Source organism: Nestor notabilis, unplaced genomic scaffold (assembly GCF_000696875.1).
Source record: "Nestor notabilis isolate BGI_N333 unplaced genomic scaffold, ASM69687v1 scaffold31550, whole genome shotgun sequence".
Classification (NCBI taxonomy): Eukaryota; Metazoa; Chordata; class Aves; order Psittaciformes; family Psittacidae; genus Nestor; species Nestor notabilis.
In genome coordinates this window covers 26178-39789 of record NW_009910245.1, presented here as the reverse complement: position 1 = coordinate 39789, position 13612 = coordinate 26178, and the positions used below count along the sequence as shown (strand labels likewise).

The window sequence follows — 13612 nt, the reverse complement described above, 5'->3', positions numbered from 1 at the left end:
TTATCTTTTCATCTCTGGCAGTAGAGATTTGCCCCAGCTTGAGTGTGTTGTTTCCTGGCAAGCTCATTCCTGTGCAGTGGCTGGCTGCTGACTGGAGAAGAGAAGGGTCTGGGGAGACTTTATAGCAGCCTTATAATACCTAATGGGGCCTAACAAGGAATCTGGAGGAGGGCTTTTTACAAGGGCATGTAGGGATAGGATAAGGGGAAATGGCTTTAAAATGACAGGTTAGATGTGAGGAAGAAATTCTTCCCTGTGAGGGTGGTAAGATGCTGGTACAGGTTGCCCCAAGAAGCTGTGGCTGCCCCATCACGGACAGTGTTCAAAGCCAGATTAGACAGGGCTTGGAGCAACCTGTTCTAGTGGAAGGTGTCCCTGCCTGCGGTAGACGGGTTGGAACTAGATGAGCTTTAAGGTCGCTTCCAACCTAAACCATTTTACGATTCTATCTGCCTTTAACTGTGTGGTGCCATTGCTGCTTCCTGAGATGTATGTAGCAAATGCGTGGCATCTTTGGTGGCAATCCTTGCACAGCAACTGACCCAACAGTTCACAGAGAATACTTGTTTTTCAGAAGAACACTGTCCTTACTCCACATTTGTTATTTGCACCTTGTCTTAGCCTGTGCTGTACAGAGCTGTTCTGGATGTTGAAGCATACAGAGACACTGAGAAGCCACAGTCAGGGTTTGCAAGGAGTTTGTGCTTGTGCCCATGGGGCTGCAGCTGTGGGGCAAATGTCCAGTGAGTAACAACGGAGCAGGGAAAAAAAAGATAACACTCCATTCTCTAGTGGTGGCACAGTCAATAATGGCTAGGAATTTGTGGTTTATTTGCTTAAAAGAAACCCAAACAAATGAAACATAACTGCCAAACAGAAACCTCCAACAAAACGGAATTCTGGGATAAACAAGACAATCCCTGCAATCTGTCAGGTTATGCACAGAGAGGGGATGTGTGGCTCGGAATCCCTCTCTTCTGGAGCCTTGCTGCTTTTGATTCATCACAGCCTTCTCTGTCTTGCCAGTAGTCCCTGGGAGTCTCATTTCTACACTTCCAATATTGTCTGATTTCGACTGTGTTGCAAATTACTTTAAGGTGATTGTTTTGGAAACATATTTTACAACCTGGTTTAGGGGTTTGTATATTATTTGTTTACATACACTTATGCTCCTCACAAGTTTTTTGTGAAACTGGTGATTTAGAAAATAAACAGTCATGGCTTTTTGAGGAAACAGTGCTTGATTCCTTTATCAAATTCCAGGTATCCAGAGGATTAAGGGCATTGCTGCAGTTGTGAAATTAAAGTGAGAGACTTGAGAATGAAAAGTTTTCCTACTCCTTAGGGAGGCAGAGGAGAGGTTCAGGAAGAGGAAGGTAGTGGGAGACCTGTTGTGCTGTTCCCTGCTGAGCTTGGATGCGGGAATCATTTCTGTCTTTGTTACCATGTTTGATCCAGTTCTGTTCTAGAAAGAAGTATTTCCTCATCTTGTTGCTTCACTAAAAGGGCCTAGGTTTGTTTCATTTCTCTAATTTACTAACTTTTGTGTGGTAGAAACAGAGACTTGCTAGTCAAAATGTGGGTGCTTTCCAATGTTTCGGCTTTATTTTTATGGAAGTCAAGATTCTCTGCTTATCCTTGATACTGCTCTCTGTACTTTCAGGGTGAAAGCTAGTATTTTCATGAAAAAGATTCTTGTCAATGTCCATTCACAAGATTCCAACGTGAAAGGGGAGAAAGAAATTAGCTGGTTTAACTGTTACAACTTTATTTTCAGTTCTCTCCAGCAAGGAAAGGAACAACACGATACCTCACTTCTACTGGTGCTGATGGAACAATCTGTTTCTGGCAGTGGCATGCTAACACCATGAAATTTAAGTAAGCCTGTTTAGATAATTATTTTAAATAAAGGATGAATTTATTCTGAATTTTAACGTGGAAAGGAATGCTGAGATATTTAATAAGAGTGTGTTTTTTCTCAATAAACAAGTTTTTTGGGTTATGTGTCAGGGAGTCTATGGCATTACAACCCAGGGGGGAGGCAGAGATCAGGGCTGTTGTTTCTGGGCTTTGTGCTTTGCAAGCCAGTGTTTTGGAAGAGCTTTCAGTTTTTACATTTATGGCTAAATCCTATCCAAAATGTACAGGCAGGAGAATTAATTTGCTTTTAATCAGAAGACAACGTGTATGTAGATGGCCTCAAACCCATACTTAATAAGGAGTAAATGCTATTAGACTAGTAGTTTCCCAGGTTGTGTTTTAAATAGAGTTGAATTGGTGAGTATTGTGATAAATAAATTAAATTGTCTTTTCAATTTAGAAAATGATGGTTTTCCTCATAAACTAAGGAAGAAAATTACTAAAATGAAAAAGAAGTTCTAGCAAACTTAGGCAAGAATTCTGAAATAAAGAGATTTAGGATGAGCACGTTGACCTTAACCTGCAGAGCTACAGTGCACTCTCCTGTTGAATGGCATTGGTATCAAGTAATGAAAAGTAAAATTGTTGTGTTGTTGCATATAGGGATCGTCCTGTAAAATTTGCAGAGAGGTCCAGGCCTGGGGTTCAGATATCTTGTTCATCTTTCAGTTCCGGTACGTATGCATTGTAAGGTAGCTGAAAGTATTTTATGAGCTGTAACTCCTTTCGTGACAGGACTGTTACTTCTTTTTAAACACAAATGGTATTAAACCCTTTTTCAGTTAACATAGTACTGTCAAATTGTGATTGTTTGAAATTTTCCATGCTAAGCGTCTGCCTCAAGCTGCCTTTTATTTTTCCTATAATTTAAGCTAAAACGTCTTGACCGCTTCCAAGGAAGACTGCTTTCAGTCTGTTGTTTTTCACATCAGAGATTTCTCTTTGTAACATCATTTAAAGGTTTTATCTTGTAGAGTTTTTGAGTGAAGAGTTCTTGAAATCTGGCAGACAGGTGGCCTCTGTTTAAAGGTTAAACTTTTGCTAGTCTTCTGGATTTGGCTAAGTTCTAGGAGGACCAATTCAATGTGTTTGAAAATACCAACTTAACAGGCATCCTTTGTTGCAGTCTTGAATTCTCAAGAGCAGTGATTCTTACAAACAAAATTGGGTAATTTCTCATTAATTTTTGCTCTCTGGAATTGAGAGATGTTCAGAGCCACTTGAACCTCACCCATGTTGCTTTATAAAAACCAGAAATCCTGAAATAACTGAAACTGTTTCAGTGCAGTAAACTACACAGTAGTGCCCTGTTGTGCAATATTGTAGATAGAACAAACATTACAAGAAAATAGCTTGATCGCTGACTCCCAATTCAGCAATAATTTCTCTGAAGTGGATCAAGTAGATATTGAAGATGCACTTAAATATTTTCTTTGATATTTACCAGTGAGAATATGAAACTATTCCTCATCTGATCTTCCACATAGGCTAATGGAGAGTGCTGTGGTAATTTCTGAGGGAAACCAGAATGGTTTGTGTGATGAATGTTGTAACTTGCAATGTTCTCTTTCTTTGGTCAGAAAGGTTTGCAGCTGGAAAAGATTGTAGTTACTCTAAAGCTGATATGGTCTGGGAAAATACAGATCAAAGTAGAAGTTACTGGAGTTAACTTCTTTGTTGAGGACGTATGTTTTGATTCTGTTTAAAACTGTATTTTGCTGCTTTGACGATAAAGCAGTAATTAAAATAAGCTGTTCCTTGGATAGCTTTTCTTCTCACAGAAAACCCTGTCTTTTTTAGGTGGTATGTTCATTGCAACAGGTAGTACTGACCACGTGATAAGAATTTATTATTTGGGCTCAGAATCTCCAGAGAAAATGGCCGAGTTAGAATCTCATACGGTAAGAGACAAATCAGAGAGCAAACCTTTCTTTTCCCCCTGCTTTACCTTATTTCAGGAACTTGTGTTTTGTACATCCTGTTCGACTTATTTTTTGTCTGTAGAGTTTTGTTGGCTCTCAATTGCCTGGAAATTTGTGGTATGTTTATTTTAAATTCCTCTGAGGCAGGAGATGTGTGCAGAATATGCTTTATGTGTCTCATTCCCCCAGGGGAACTGAGGGACTAGGTGATTTTCCCATCTTCTTGAAGAAAGTCTGTGTTGGAATGAGGGATTGAGGCAGTTTTCATGCACAATGAAATTTTTTCCTGTTAAATTTACTATTGAGTATTTAACTTTAGCTGTGACCACAAATCCATATAACAAGAAAAAACAAAGTAATTCTAGTTTCAGAGTGTGCTGTCAAACTTTGAATTACTATGGTAATTTCATTTAGGAAACAAAGCAAGCTTAAAAGCATCCTTTCTCGGGTAATGCAGAAGGTTTCTTATAAAATATCCAACTATTTTAAATAGCTGTATGATGACTTTCAGTGTTAGTTTTTTCAGTGTTAGTTTTCAAGTTTGAGTCTTGAGGTTTTGTTAAAACCATTGAATGTCTCAGTTTTAATGAAACCCCATAAAGAAGCGTCACTAAAACAGCACCAAATCTTTCTTCATTTCTTAGTTGTTACTGAGAGCAGGTGATGATTGCATTGTTTATTATGTGCATGGTAAACAATATATCAGAAAGGCAAGCTTATAGCAACATTGATAGGGCTGTCACTTGTGAGGAGTTCGCAGCATTTATCTTTGAACCTTAATAGCCCAGCTGCCCACTTTAACAATATTTTATGGATTAAGGCTGAGGTCTAAATTGATTCACTGAACTTCAGTGGGAGTCATAGATCTCACATTTAAGCTTCAAGCTTAAAGTCTCAGAGCTCCAAGCCAACATCTAACAAGTATTTTGCTCACAAAAGAAAAAATGTTTTCTATATTCAGCACTTTGCATTTGGAAGAACCTGTAATTCCTTTAATTTTTTTGAAGTCTACTCTTCTTAATACCACAGTCTGCTGTCTGACATCAGTATGAGTGGGAGATAGCAAGTGCATGTAGCCAAAACAAGTATTTAGCAAAATAAAAGAAGACAAAACCATGTCTAAGCCATAACATTTGTTCCTCAACAATTTAAACATGGAAATAAAGCCAAGGTTTGCTTTTTTCTCATTAAATATTTTGATGTGCTTTAATGTTAGGTCTGACATAATGTAGGCTGTGATCATTTATATGGTTAAGTCACTCTTTCTCCATTTTGTTGAGTGCTGTACCTAATAGGTTCCTTGTAAGCTCTTGGAGTTCCTTATTTCTGCTGACTCTGTGGAGCCTAAAAGATGCAGAGCTTACCCCAGGGTGTGTATGGTCCTGTGGCACTGTATCGGAAGACTGCTCAGCCAAGAGTAGAACTGCTGCAGCTTCTTCCTTCTGAACATATAAGTGTCAAGGAGACTGAGTCAGAAATCATTTCTGTCTCTGTGATTCTTCTGGAGCAACAGGAAACCATCACCTCTCTGAAGTTCTCTATTTCAGTGTTTAACACGATATGTTTGGGGAATCTTTAACTGCAAATATGATTCTTGAATTTGCGAGATAGTGTGTTGTAGGAGATGTACAGGAAGGTGCAATTTGCTCATCATTAAGATTTATTTGAATGAGTGTTTCAGCTTACAAAGCACTTACTACTATTTTTTTCCTGCCTCCTATTTAGGACAAAGTGGTTGCAGTCCAGTTTTGTAACAATGGTGACAGGTGAGTAGCTGTTCTGTGATTTTGACATGAGGAGTATGGTATTTAGTTTTCCAAATAATACTGAAGAGAAAATTTGGTGCAACAGGAAGACTGCACATGGGGTCTGATTAATCTTAGACAAACTATGTAAAGTATGTTGAAAGATGCGTGTCATGTCCACAAGCTTGGAGTTGTTGTCCTCTGCTGTAACAACAATGTTCTGTAGCGTTGCTTCTGCTTTGTAAACAGCAAATTGGAAATCAGACGTTGTATCCTTTCTGTGTAAGAATGTCTTACTTCACAGGTAGCCTCACTAAGTACAGAAGGGGTTACTTCAGGACTAAGAGCATTGTAATAAATGTAGTTCTAAGCAAAAGTTAGAACTGTTACACAGACACAGATGGTGAGACAAGTAAGTCTGCAAGGAGCTGTGGTCTGGCAAATATGTGAATTTCTAGGCAAATATTTGAATTTCCAGTTAATTAGTTTAGATGATAACAGTAATCCTTATAGTTTATGAAGCGAATCACTCCAACCTGCAGAGCTTTCAGTTTTTAAAACTGCTATAAGTCAGGATGCTCATGATAAAATGTATAAAGGTGCTTATGGGCATGTTTGTGTGTCAAACTACTGCCGCACAGCTGTGTTGGAGAGTGACGCGACAAGCTTTGATTAGCGATCAACATCTTTATGTAAAGGGTTTTATGCCAGCTTTTGCTTACATTTCTTATTTTGCTTGGCAGGAGGTTTAAGGGATGGGTGCAAGCAGGAGCCTTCCAAGCAAAATTGTAGCTTTGCCAGTGGAACTGCACCTGTGCTTGGAGATCTTTGCGTGTAAAGTTATGTGGGAATGTACTGGTACAATTGTATTAACAGTTCCTTCCAAGCAACATGAGAGCACAGGTCTTGAGAAGGGAATGAGATCACATAGGCTCTGAAAATTACGTGTTGGAGTGATGTTTTTAATGGAGAAGTGATAGCTTCCTTAACATAAAAAAATGAAAAATAAAAAAGAAAAGAAACTTGTCTCAAGCATCTTTAAACACTTTTTCATAGTGATGAAAAAAATTCAGGTCAGGGAAAGTGGAAAGGTGAAACTATCACTTACTAAAATAAAATTGGATAGGCTTTCCTTTTACATGCAATTTTGTGTATAAATGGAAGATACTTTAAAGGTGTTGGCCATTCTGTGAAAATGTGTTACTTGTGGAGCTTTTTTCAACAAAAAAGATTTTTGCAACATCAGTAGCCAAAGCATTGTGAGGCAGTTAAATGCATTTACTGGGTGCTTGAATTTTTTAAACAAGGAGGAGTTTAAAAATGAAAATGCTTGTATTAAACTTGACAGACAGAGATACCTGCTTGTGTTCAATATGGGCATTTCCCTTCTCTGTCTTTACCCCCTCCTTAAGTTAATGTATTATAATTTATGCTAGACTTCTGGCACGCCGTTTCTTTTTCTTTGCTGCCACTATGAACTGCTCAAGGGATTTGCTGATGTCATTAAAAAGGGAATGTGCAGCTCGTATGAATTACGACATTGAAGTCATTCCAAGGCCATCTGCTAGCTGTAGCCAAATGTGATTAATGTTGTGGGATATAAACTCTTTTGTACTGTACAATATCTGATATGAAAATTGTAACCTTGCTGTCTTTTAATTACATTCTTTAGATCAGAGATGCACTAACAATATAAAGAATAAGTGCTGAAAAAAGATGAAATATGTTCTAGCTTCTGTGCTGGTGTGAATGGGTATGCTCTTGGCTTGCCAGCCTTTTGTAGCTGCCTGTTTCATGTGGCAGGAGTTCATGGATATTTTATGAGTTGTTAAACACACCTGTGTGTGGGCATATAGAGAGTAAGACAAGTATGTATACACAAATACACAGTTCCAAGTATATGTATATCTATACTTGTGTGCATGTATCCGTGTTTGTTGCAGAAAATGTAAAAGTAAGTGCTTGTACGACCTTTTCTAAGGTGAGTGGCAATCCTCTGCCAAGCTCCTAAATATTCTTGCCACAGGATTTAGCATGCCCACGCTGTTGCTGAGAATGGAAAACTCCATACTGAGATGTGAGAAAATAAGATGCAAAGATGGGCATGCGGGTATTAGACCAAAAGCAGCAGTGACTTTCCCTTAGTCAGAATTTCATTACTTTTTGTTTCTTCCCCCCTCATCCCCTCAGCTTAAGATTTGTCAGTGGAAGCAGAGATGGAACAGCAAGAATATGGCACTATCAGCAGCAAGATTGGAAGAGTGTGGTCCTGGATATGGCTACTAAAATGACAGGGTAAGACAAACATAAATAGAACATGCTTCATAGCCACATTTACATACAAAAGAAAGTCTTCCATTATACTGAATACTATTTATTTACTTCTATGTTGAGTTAATTTCAGGGGTTTGTGATTGAAAATGCCATGGCTCTACCTGTTATGTTACAGAGTTCATTAGCACCCAAAAGAAATTATTCATATATAGGTAGTTCCCTACTCTAGTGGTTGGGGAATATTTAGTATTTTACATATGAAGTAAGAATGTCAAACAGAGTTCATCGCACAGAAAGAAGCTTCAGTAGAACCTCAGTGATCATATATTGGTATGCTAATATATATAACGAAGCATATTTCTTAACACTGTGTTTTTCTTTAAGTTTTCAAGTAAGAGGTGATATATGGTGATTTGGTTCTCAGGTTCAATTAGGGTTTTGAGTTTTTCTTTTTGTGATCCTCAGGTGACTTCTGTAAGTGGTCTTGTAATTGAATATGCACAGTAATGAAAAGCAAAAATGGAGAAATCCAGCTGTTGAAAAATGATTCAGGTTTATTTAGCAGGTTCTTGTTCTTTATGCAGTGTACTCATATTGATGACCTATAAGAAAAATGCCTTGTAGGAACTTAATAGAACTGAATAGCTTCAAAGAAAGAATTGGGGTAGGAAGGATGATTGCTTAAGAAGAACAGAAAAGAAACTTGTCCTTTTTAAGGAAATAGAACTCTATAATCTTAGTGGTTCTGAATATTTTCTGTCTCCGGTTTTTACCACTGCAGAAGTCATCCTTTATCCTCCTGCGGAAGTCGGTGGTTACAGTGGTGGCAGCCGTGCTCTCCCTAATTTCATGTTGAATTAGCACCATTAAATGTTTCTGTAGTTACTGATTAATTTCTTCTTTAAATTATTGATTTTCTTAGAAACAATGTAGCATCTGGAGAGGACAAAGTGACTAAACTGAAGGTTACTATGGTGGCTTGGGATAGATACGATGCCACTGTCATCACTGCAGTCAACAATTTCCTTCTCAAAGTGTGGAACTCATCCACAGGGCAGCTTCTTCATAGCTTATCTGTGAGTAAAATTCAAACAGGTCATCCTGAGGGGCTATAGTTCAAGTCTGAAATTGATTTGGGGCTAAACTGCATCATCATTCCTCCTGACGAGGAGTGCATTGTCTTATGCTTATTGGGAGGTTTATGTATTATGGGGAAAGGAGCTGATGACCAAAATGCCGCTGGGCACTGGTGGTTGCTGGCTAGCAAGGGAGCACTTTGAAGGCGAACATTTATGCCCAGATTAGAGGGCTGCAGCTGTCCTTGCAGGTGATTTCTCCTTCCTCCCTGTTCCTCTCCATCCCAGCTGTGCTGAGCTGCAGTCTGAGCACTTGCAAAGTGGGCAGTGATAACAGCAAGCCTCTGTCAAGTACAATTCTACTGTAAAATCCAGTACATTGAGCTGTCGTGGATGACTACTTAAACTGAGATGTCCTCACATTAAATATTAGCATGTTTGGAGGTATTACATGGAGAAATCTTACTTCCTCTTTCACCCTGCTCTCATTGCAGGGTCACGATGATGAAGTTTTTGTTCTGGAGGCCCATCCGTTTGACCAAAGGATTGTACTGTCAGCGGGTCATGATGGAAATATTTTTGTTTGGGATATAGACAAAGGAACAAAAATTCGCAATTACTTTAACATGGTAAGAATAGTCAGGGAAAGGTGGTTTGTTTTGTTGTTGTTTTGTTTGGGGTTTTTTCCCACATTTGTGTTAAACTGATCTTGAGCCAAAAGCAGATTTCACTATATTCCTGTTGTGACCAATGTTGCAACAGGATTAGGGAAAACTCCTCCATATTAAAAAGAAAACCCTGCACTCTTCACTAAGCAATACCAACGTATGTTTTTGCATGCTGTAAGCATAACAGCAAGTCTTTCATGGGTTCTATAACATCTGAATATTATTCGCATGTATAGGCATGGTTATACCATGTAAAACTTTATAGTGACTCCCTAGGCAGAGCAATGAAACCCAGTAAGCTGTGGTCTCGGAATGGTATGGTTGGCTTTGTGCTGCATTTACTTTAATGTGCCCTGTGCTGGGTTTGGTGGTTTGGTTCCAGTGCTGGGCAAATGCAGCTGGACTCCTTAAGGACCTGCACTCGCCTCCTGGCATGTGGGTCTTGAAACCTCCTTGTATGAAGCCAATACATGTCTGAGATCTTTGGTGCAGGATTGCCCTATGTCTTCTATTAACATAAAATGTAGACTTCTAGGCTGTTGTTTCAGAACACACATTAGAAGTTGTACTGGAATTTCAGGATGAAGAGAAAATGCAAGATTTTACTGCATTATTCAGTCTAGCTTAATAATTAAAGTGGAAGAAAATAAAAGTATAAATCAGTTTTGAGCAAGGTGAGAAACAACAGCATTAGGATTGAGTATTTGTTGGAGCACAGGTGAAATTTTTGTAAAAATGCTCTTATATAGACTGCATGATTGTGAAAGGAATGCTTTGTGCTTGTATCCAGATTGAGGGGCAAGGCCATGGAGCTGTTTTTGATTGCAAGTTCTCACCAGATGGACAGCATTTTGCCTGCACAGACTCTCATGGACATCTGCTACTATTTGGTTTTGGATGCAATAAATATTATGAAAAGGTGGGTTGAATGAATTTTAGACTCTTCTGTGTCTTGACCTGATTTTGTCTTAGAAGTATTTGTGTTAGTTTGTTCCATCACCCTGCCCCTGACAAAATAGTAATTAGATCATAAAGCAGTTGCTGTTTATGTAAATCAAAAAGATTTAGACAAGAGAATATCTAGATAGGGGAACAAAGCATTAACTTATATCTCTTCACCTCTGTTGGCATATTTTGCTATTGAATTTTTGCATCAGGCCTTGGTAATAAAACACATTTCTGGGAGGAATCTGTTCTCTGTCATAACGTTTCTTCTGCTAATACTAAATGTAGAAGTTGTGGTTTGTGGGTATGGGAGCCATTCCAAAACAACAAGACAGCTGCAAATGGCCATTGGTTTATTTACTAAATTGCTTTTCTTGCAGATTCCAGATCAGATGTTCTTCCATACGGATTACCGACCACTGATCCGTGATGCAAATAACTATGTGTTGGATGAACAGACTCAACAGGCTCCACATCTTATGCCTCCTCCGTTCTTGGTGGATGTTGATGGAAATCCTCATCCCACGAGATTCCAGCGGCTGGTACCAGGGAGGGAAAATTGCAAGGATGAACAACTTATTCCTCAGCTGGGATATGTAGCTAATGGTATGCCATATAAAACTCATGCATAATACATATCTTGCACAGTACTGAGCACCAGCTCACTAGGATGGTACTGTAAGGATTTGTTTCAGTTGTCTTCTGAAACTAGTGGTTTAAATTCAGTGTAGAGGTAGAAGAGAGTTTAAGATGGCTGTATGGCATAAAGGGAGTATATGGAATAAACATGGCTGGAAGCAAGACAAGGAGCCTATAATATTCCAAAATCTGTGGACTTCTAGCAGGTATATGGTAGCATACTTAAGAAATTGTGCCATTAACCTCAATGTAACTGTGTATGTGAGTAAAGAAGCAGGAAGATAAGAAAGACATGGAGACAAATACTTTTCTTTTAAAAAACAGTTTGTTGGGTTTTTTTTTTATTGTAAATATAAGCTTTTGCAAAATGCTGATCTCCAGAAGAGATCTTCTATTATTACCTACTGAAAAGTAATTTCTTTCTGCTGTTTCTAGGGGTTTGTGTTTATATTTTATGTGTGGTCTGTCAATTTAGGGTTTTATTGTAACTTCTCTTTTAAACTTTGCCTCCATTTACTGCATGAGAGCAGAAGGCCAGCAGGTGATCAGATATATTGCAGAGCAGACAAATAATTGTGCATAGTTTTACATTTGATTGTTTCAATGGTATTTAATAAACCAGAAATGTAAACATTTTGTAAGCAGTTGTGGCTTTGTTCTTGTCAAGGTGATGGTGAAGTAGTTGAACAAGTGATTGGGCAGCAAACTAATGACCAGGATGAGAGTATCCTTGATGGAATGATCAGAGAGCTACAACGGGAACAAGATCTGAGACTAATTAATGAAGGAGAAACTCTTCCAAGCCCTCCACTCAATAGATCCCACTCTGTAAATGGAGGTAAGTGTCATGCTGTTACTGCCATCATTTCTTTTCCTAAAGCACAGTAAGGTACAAATCAAAACATGTTAATGTAAGTTCTGAGACTGTGTCTTTGAGGATGCTTTTCTCTCCTGTTCTTATACATGTTGTTAACCTGTGTGGAGCAGTTGCACGTTCTTCTCATGCTATCAAAAGTTTAAGGTGCAGCTGAGGGCACACGGTGGTCTATCTGAACTGTATCTTATTACCTGGACTATTAAACTGTAATTATTCCTGTTATAAACCTTTCCTAAAAAATAAATACAAAATTCACTGTATTGTCTTGATGTCAGTTTCTGCAGAGATGATACTTTGTAACTGCATAATGACAAGATAACAGCATATAATTAGAGAATGTCAATGGAATAAAATGTTGTGACAGACTAATGGCTTCCTGTTGCAGCATAAATGCTAAGGCAGAGCATCAGTGTTTATAAAATAAACATGTGTGCTCTGACTTAGTGTTTCCTTAGAAAGCTTGAGATTATTCTCCTGGTAAGTGTTCTGCTACTGTGATTTTATTCTTGATACACAAAGTGATTAAAAATTTAAAACAAACTCAATCAGATGTGAGCAGCTGACTGAGCACAGTTGATGTAAGAGAGCAGATGCTGTTGGACTTGTGCTGCAAGTCATCCTGAGCTTTTAAAAGATTTACATCCACTAATAATTTAGTTCTAGCTTAAATGGCTGATTACACATGTTTGAATTAGACTTCCTGGCAAAGCTCATTAGGATTGCTAGATTTGGAGTTCCTTGTCTTCAAATTCAAGAAAGAATAGGAAAAATATTAGTGAAAAGTACTGAAAATACACTTTTGCTTTGATCTAAATTAGTGTTATCAAGAAAGTGGCCTAGAAGCCAGCTTCAACTCACCAGAATTCTTTTCTGCTTCTTATGATAAGTTGATGCGTTGTGCGGTCCCAGTTCTCAATTTTATTTGTTTGTTCCTGTAGTTGTGTGAAAGGAAATTTCCAGATACAGGTGGTATAAAAACTAAAGTAGCTACTTTCTAGAACTTGATCAGTGACTTTACTACATGATCTGCCCATTAATTAGAGTATGTAAAGTACTTGATACTTAAATGGCCAAATATTTTTATATAGGATTGCAAAACTGTGAATGCAATATATTCATGTGGTTAACCATATTTAAGCGTGTGGAAGTCATGTTGATGCATTCTCAAATGAGGAGACAAATAAAGGCAATGGTGGCAGTGATTCCAGTATTATCAGCCTTTTGTCTTGCTTTGCTACCTGAAGTGTCTGTTTCTCCTGTGCATGTAGAACTGTGCATGTAGCCTGGAGTAGGAGCAGTGCCTGTGGCACAGTAGATAAGCATTACATTTGTTCCAAATACAGAACAAATGGAGGTACAACAGAAACCTTAAACCTTGCAGCAATCTGTTATTTTAGATGTCCACCTAATCTCTTCTTGTACCATTGAATTTAAGATTCATGATTTCAGATCCTTTAAGCAGCTGACAAGACTTTGATTTGAAAGTCACTTAAGTGCCTTTAAAACTTTTCTCATACATGCTAATCTTTGCTTTTCTCAGCTATGT

At 38.2% G+C, this 13612-nt stretch overlaps 1 protein-coding gene across 1 annotated transcript in view; it reads left to right on the top strand.

Annotated features, from left to right (window-relative positions):
• The window catches only part of BRWD3 (bromodomain and WD repeat domain containing 3), a 43932-nt gene that overhangs the window by 11330 nt on the left and 18990 nt on the right, over positions 1 to 13612 (top strand). The window contains exons 5-14 of the mRNA XM_010009135.1: positions 1778 to 1878; positions 2524 to 2594; positions 3721 to 3821; positions 5568 to 5608; positions 7778 to 7882; positions 8784 to 8937; positions 9432 to 9566; positions 10396 to 10524; positions 10931 to 11156; positions 11857 to 12027. Of these exons, the coding sequence (XP_010007437.1) occupies positions 1778 to 1878; positions 2524 to 2594; positions 3721 to 3821; positions 5568 to 5608; positions 7778 to 7882; positions 8784 to 8937; positions 9432 to 9566; positions 10396 to 10524; positions 10931 to 11156; positions 11857 to 12027 (1234 nt within the window). The remainder of the gene's footprint in view (positions 1 to 1777; positions 1879 to 2523; positions 2595 to 3720; positions 3822 to 5567; positions 5609 to 7777; positions 7883 to 8783; positions 8938 to 9431; positions 9567 to 10395; positions 10525 to 10930; positions 11157 to 11856; positions 12028 to 13612) is intronic.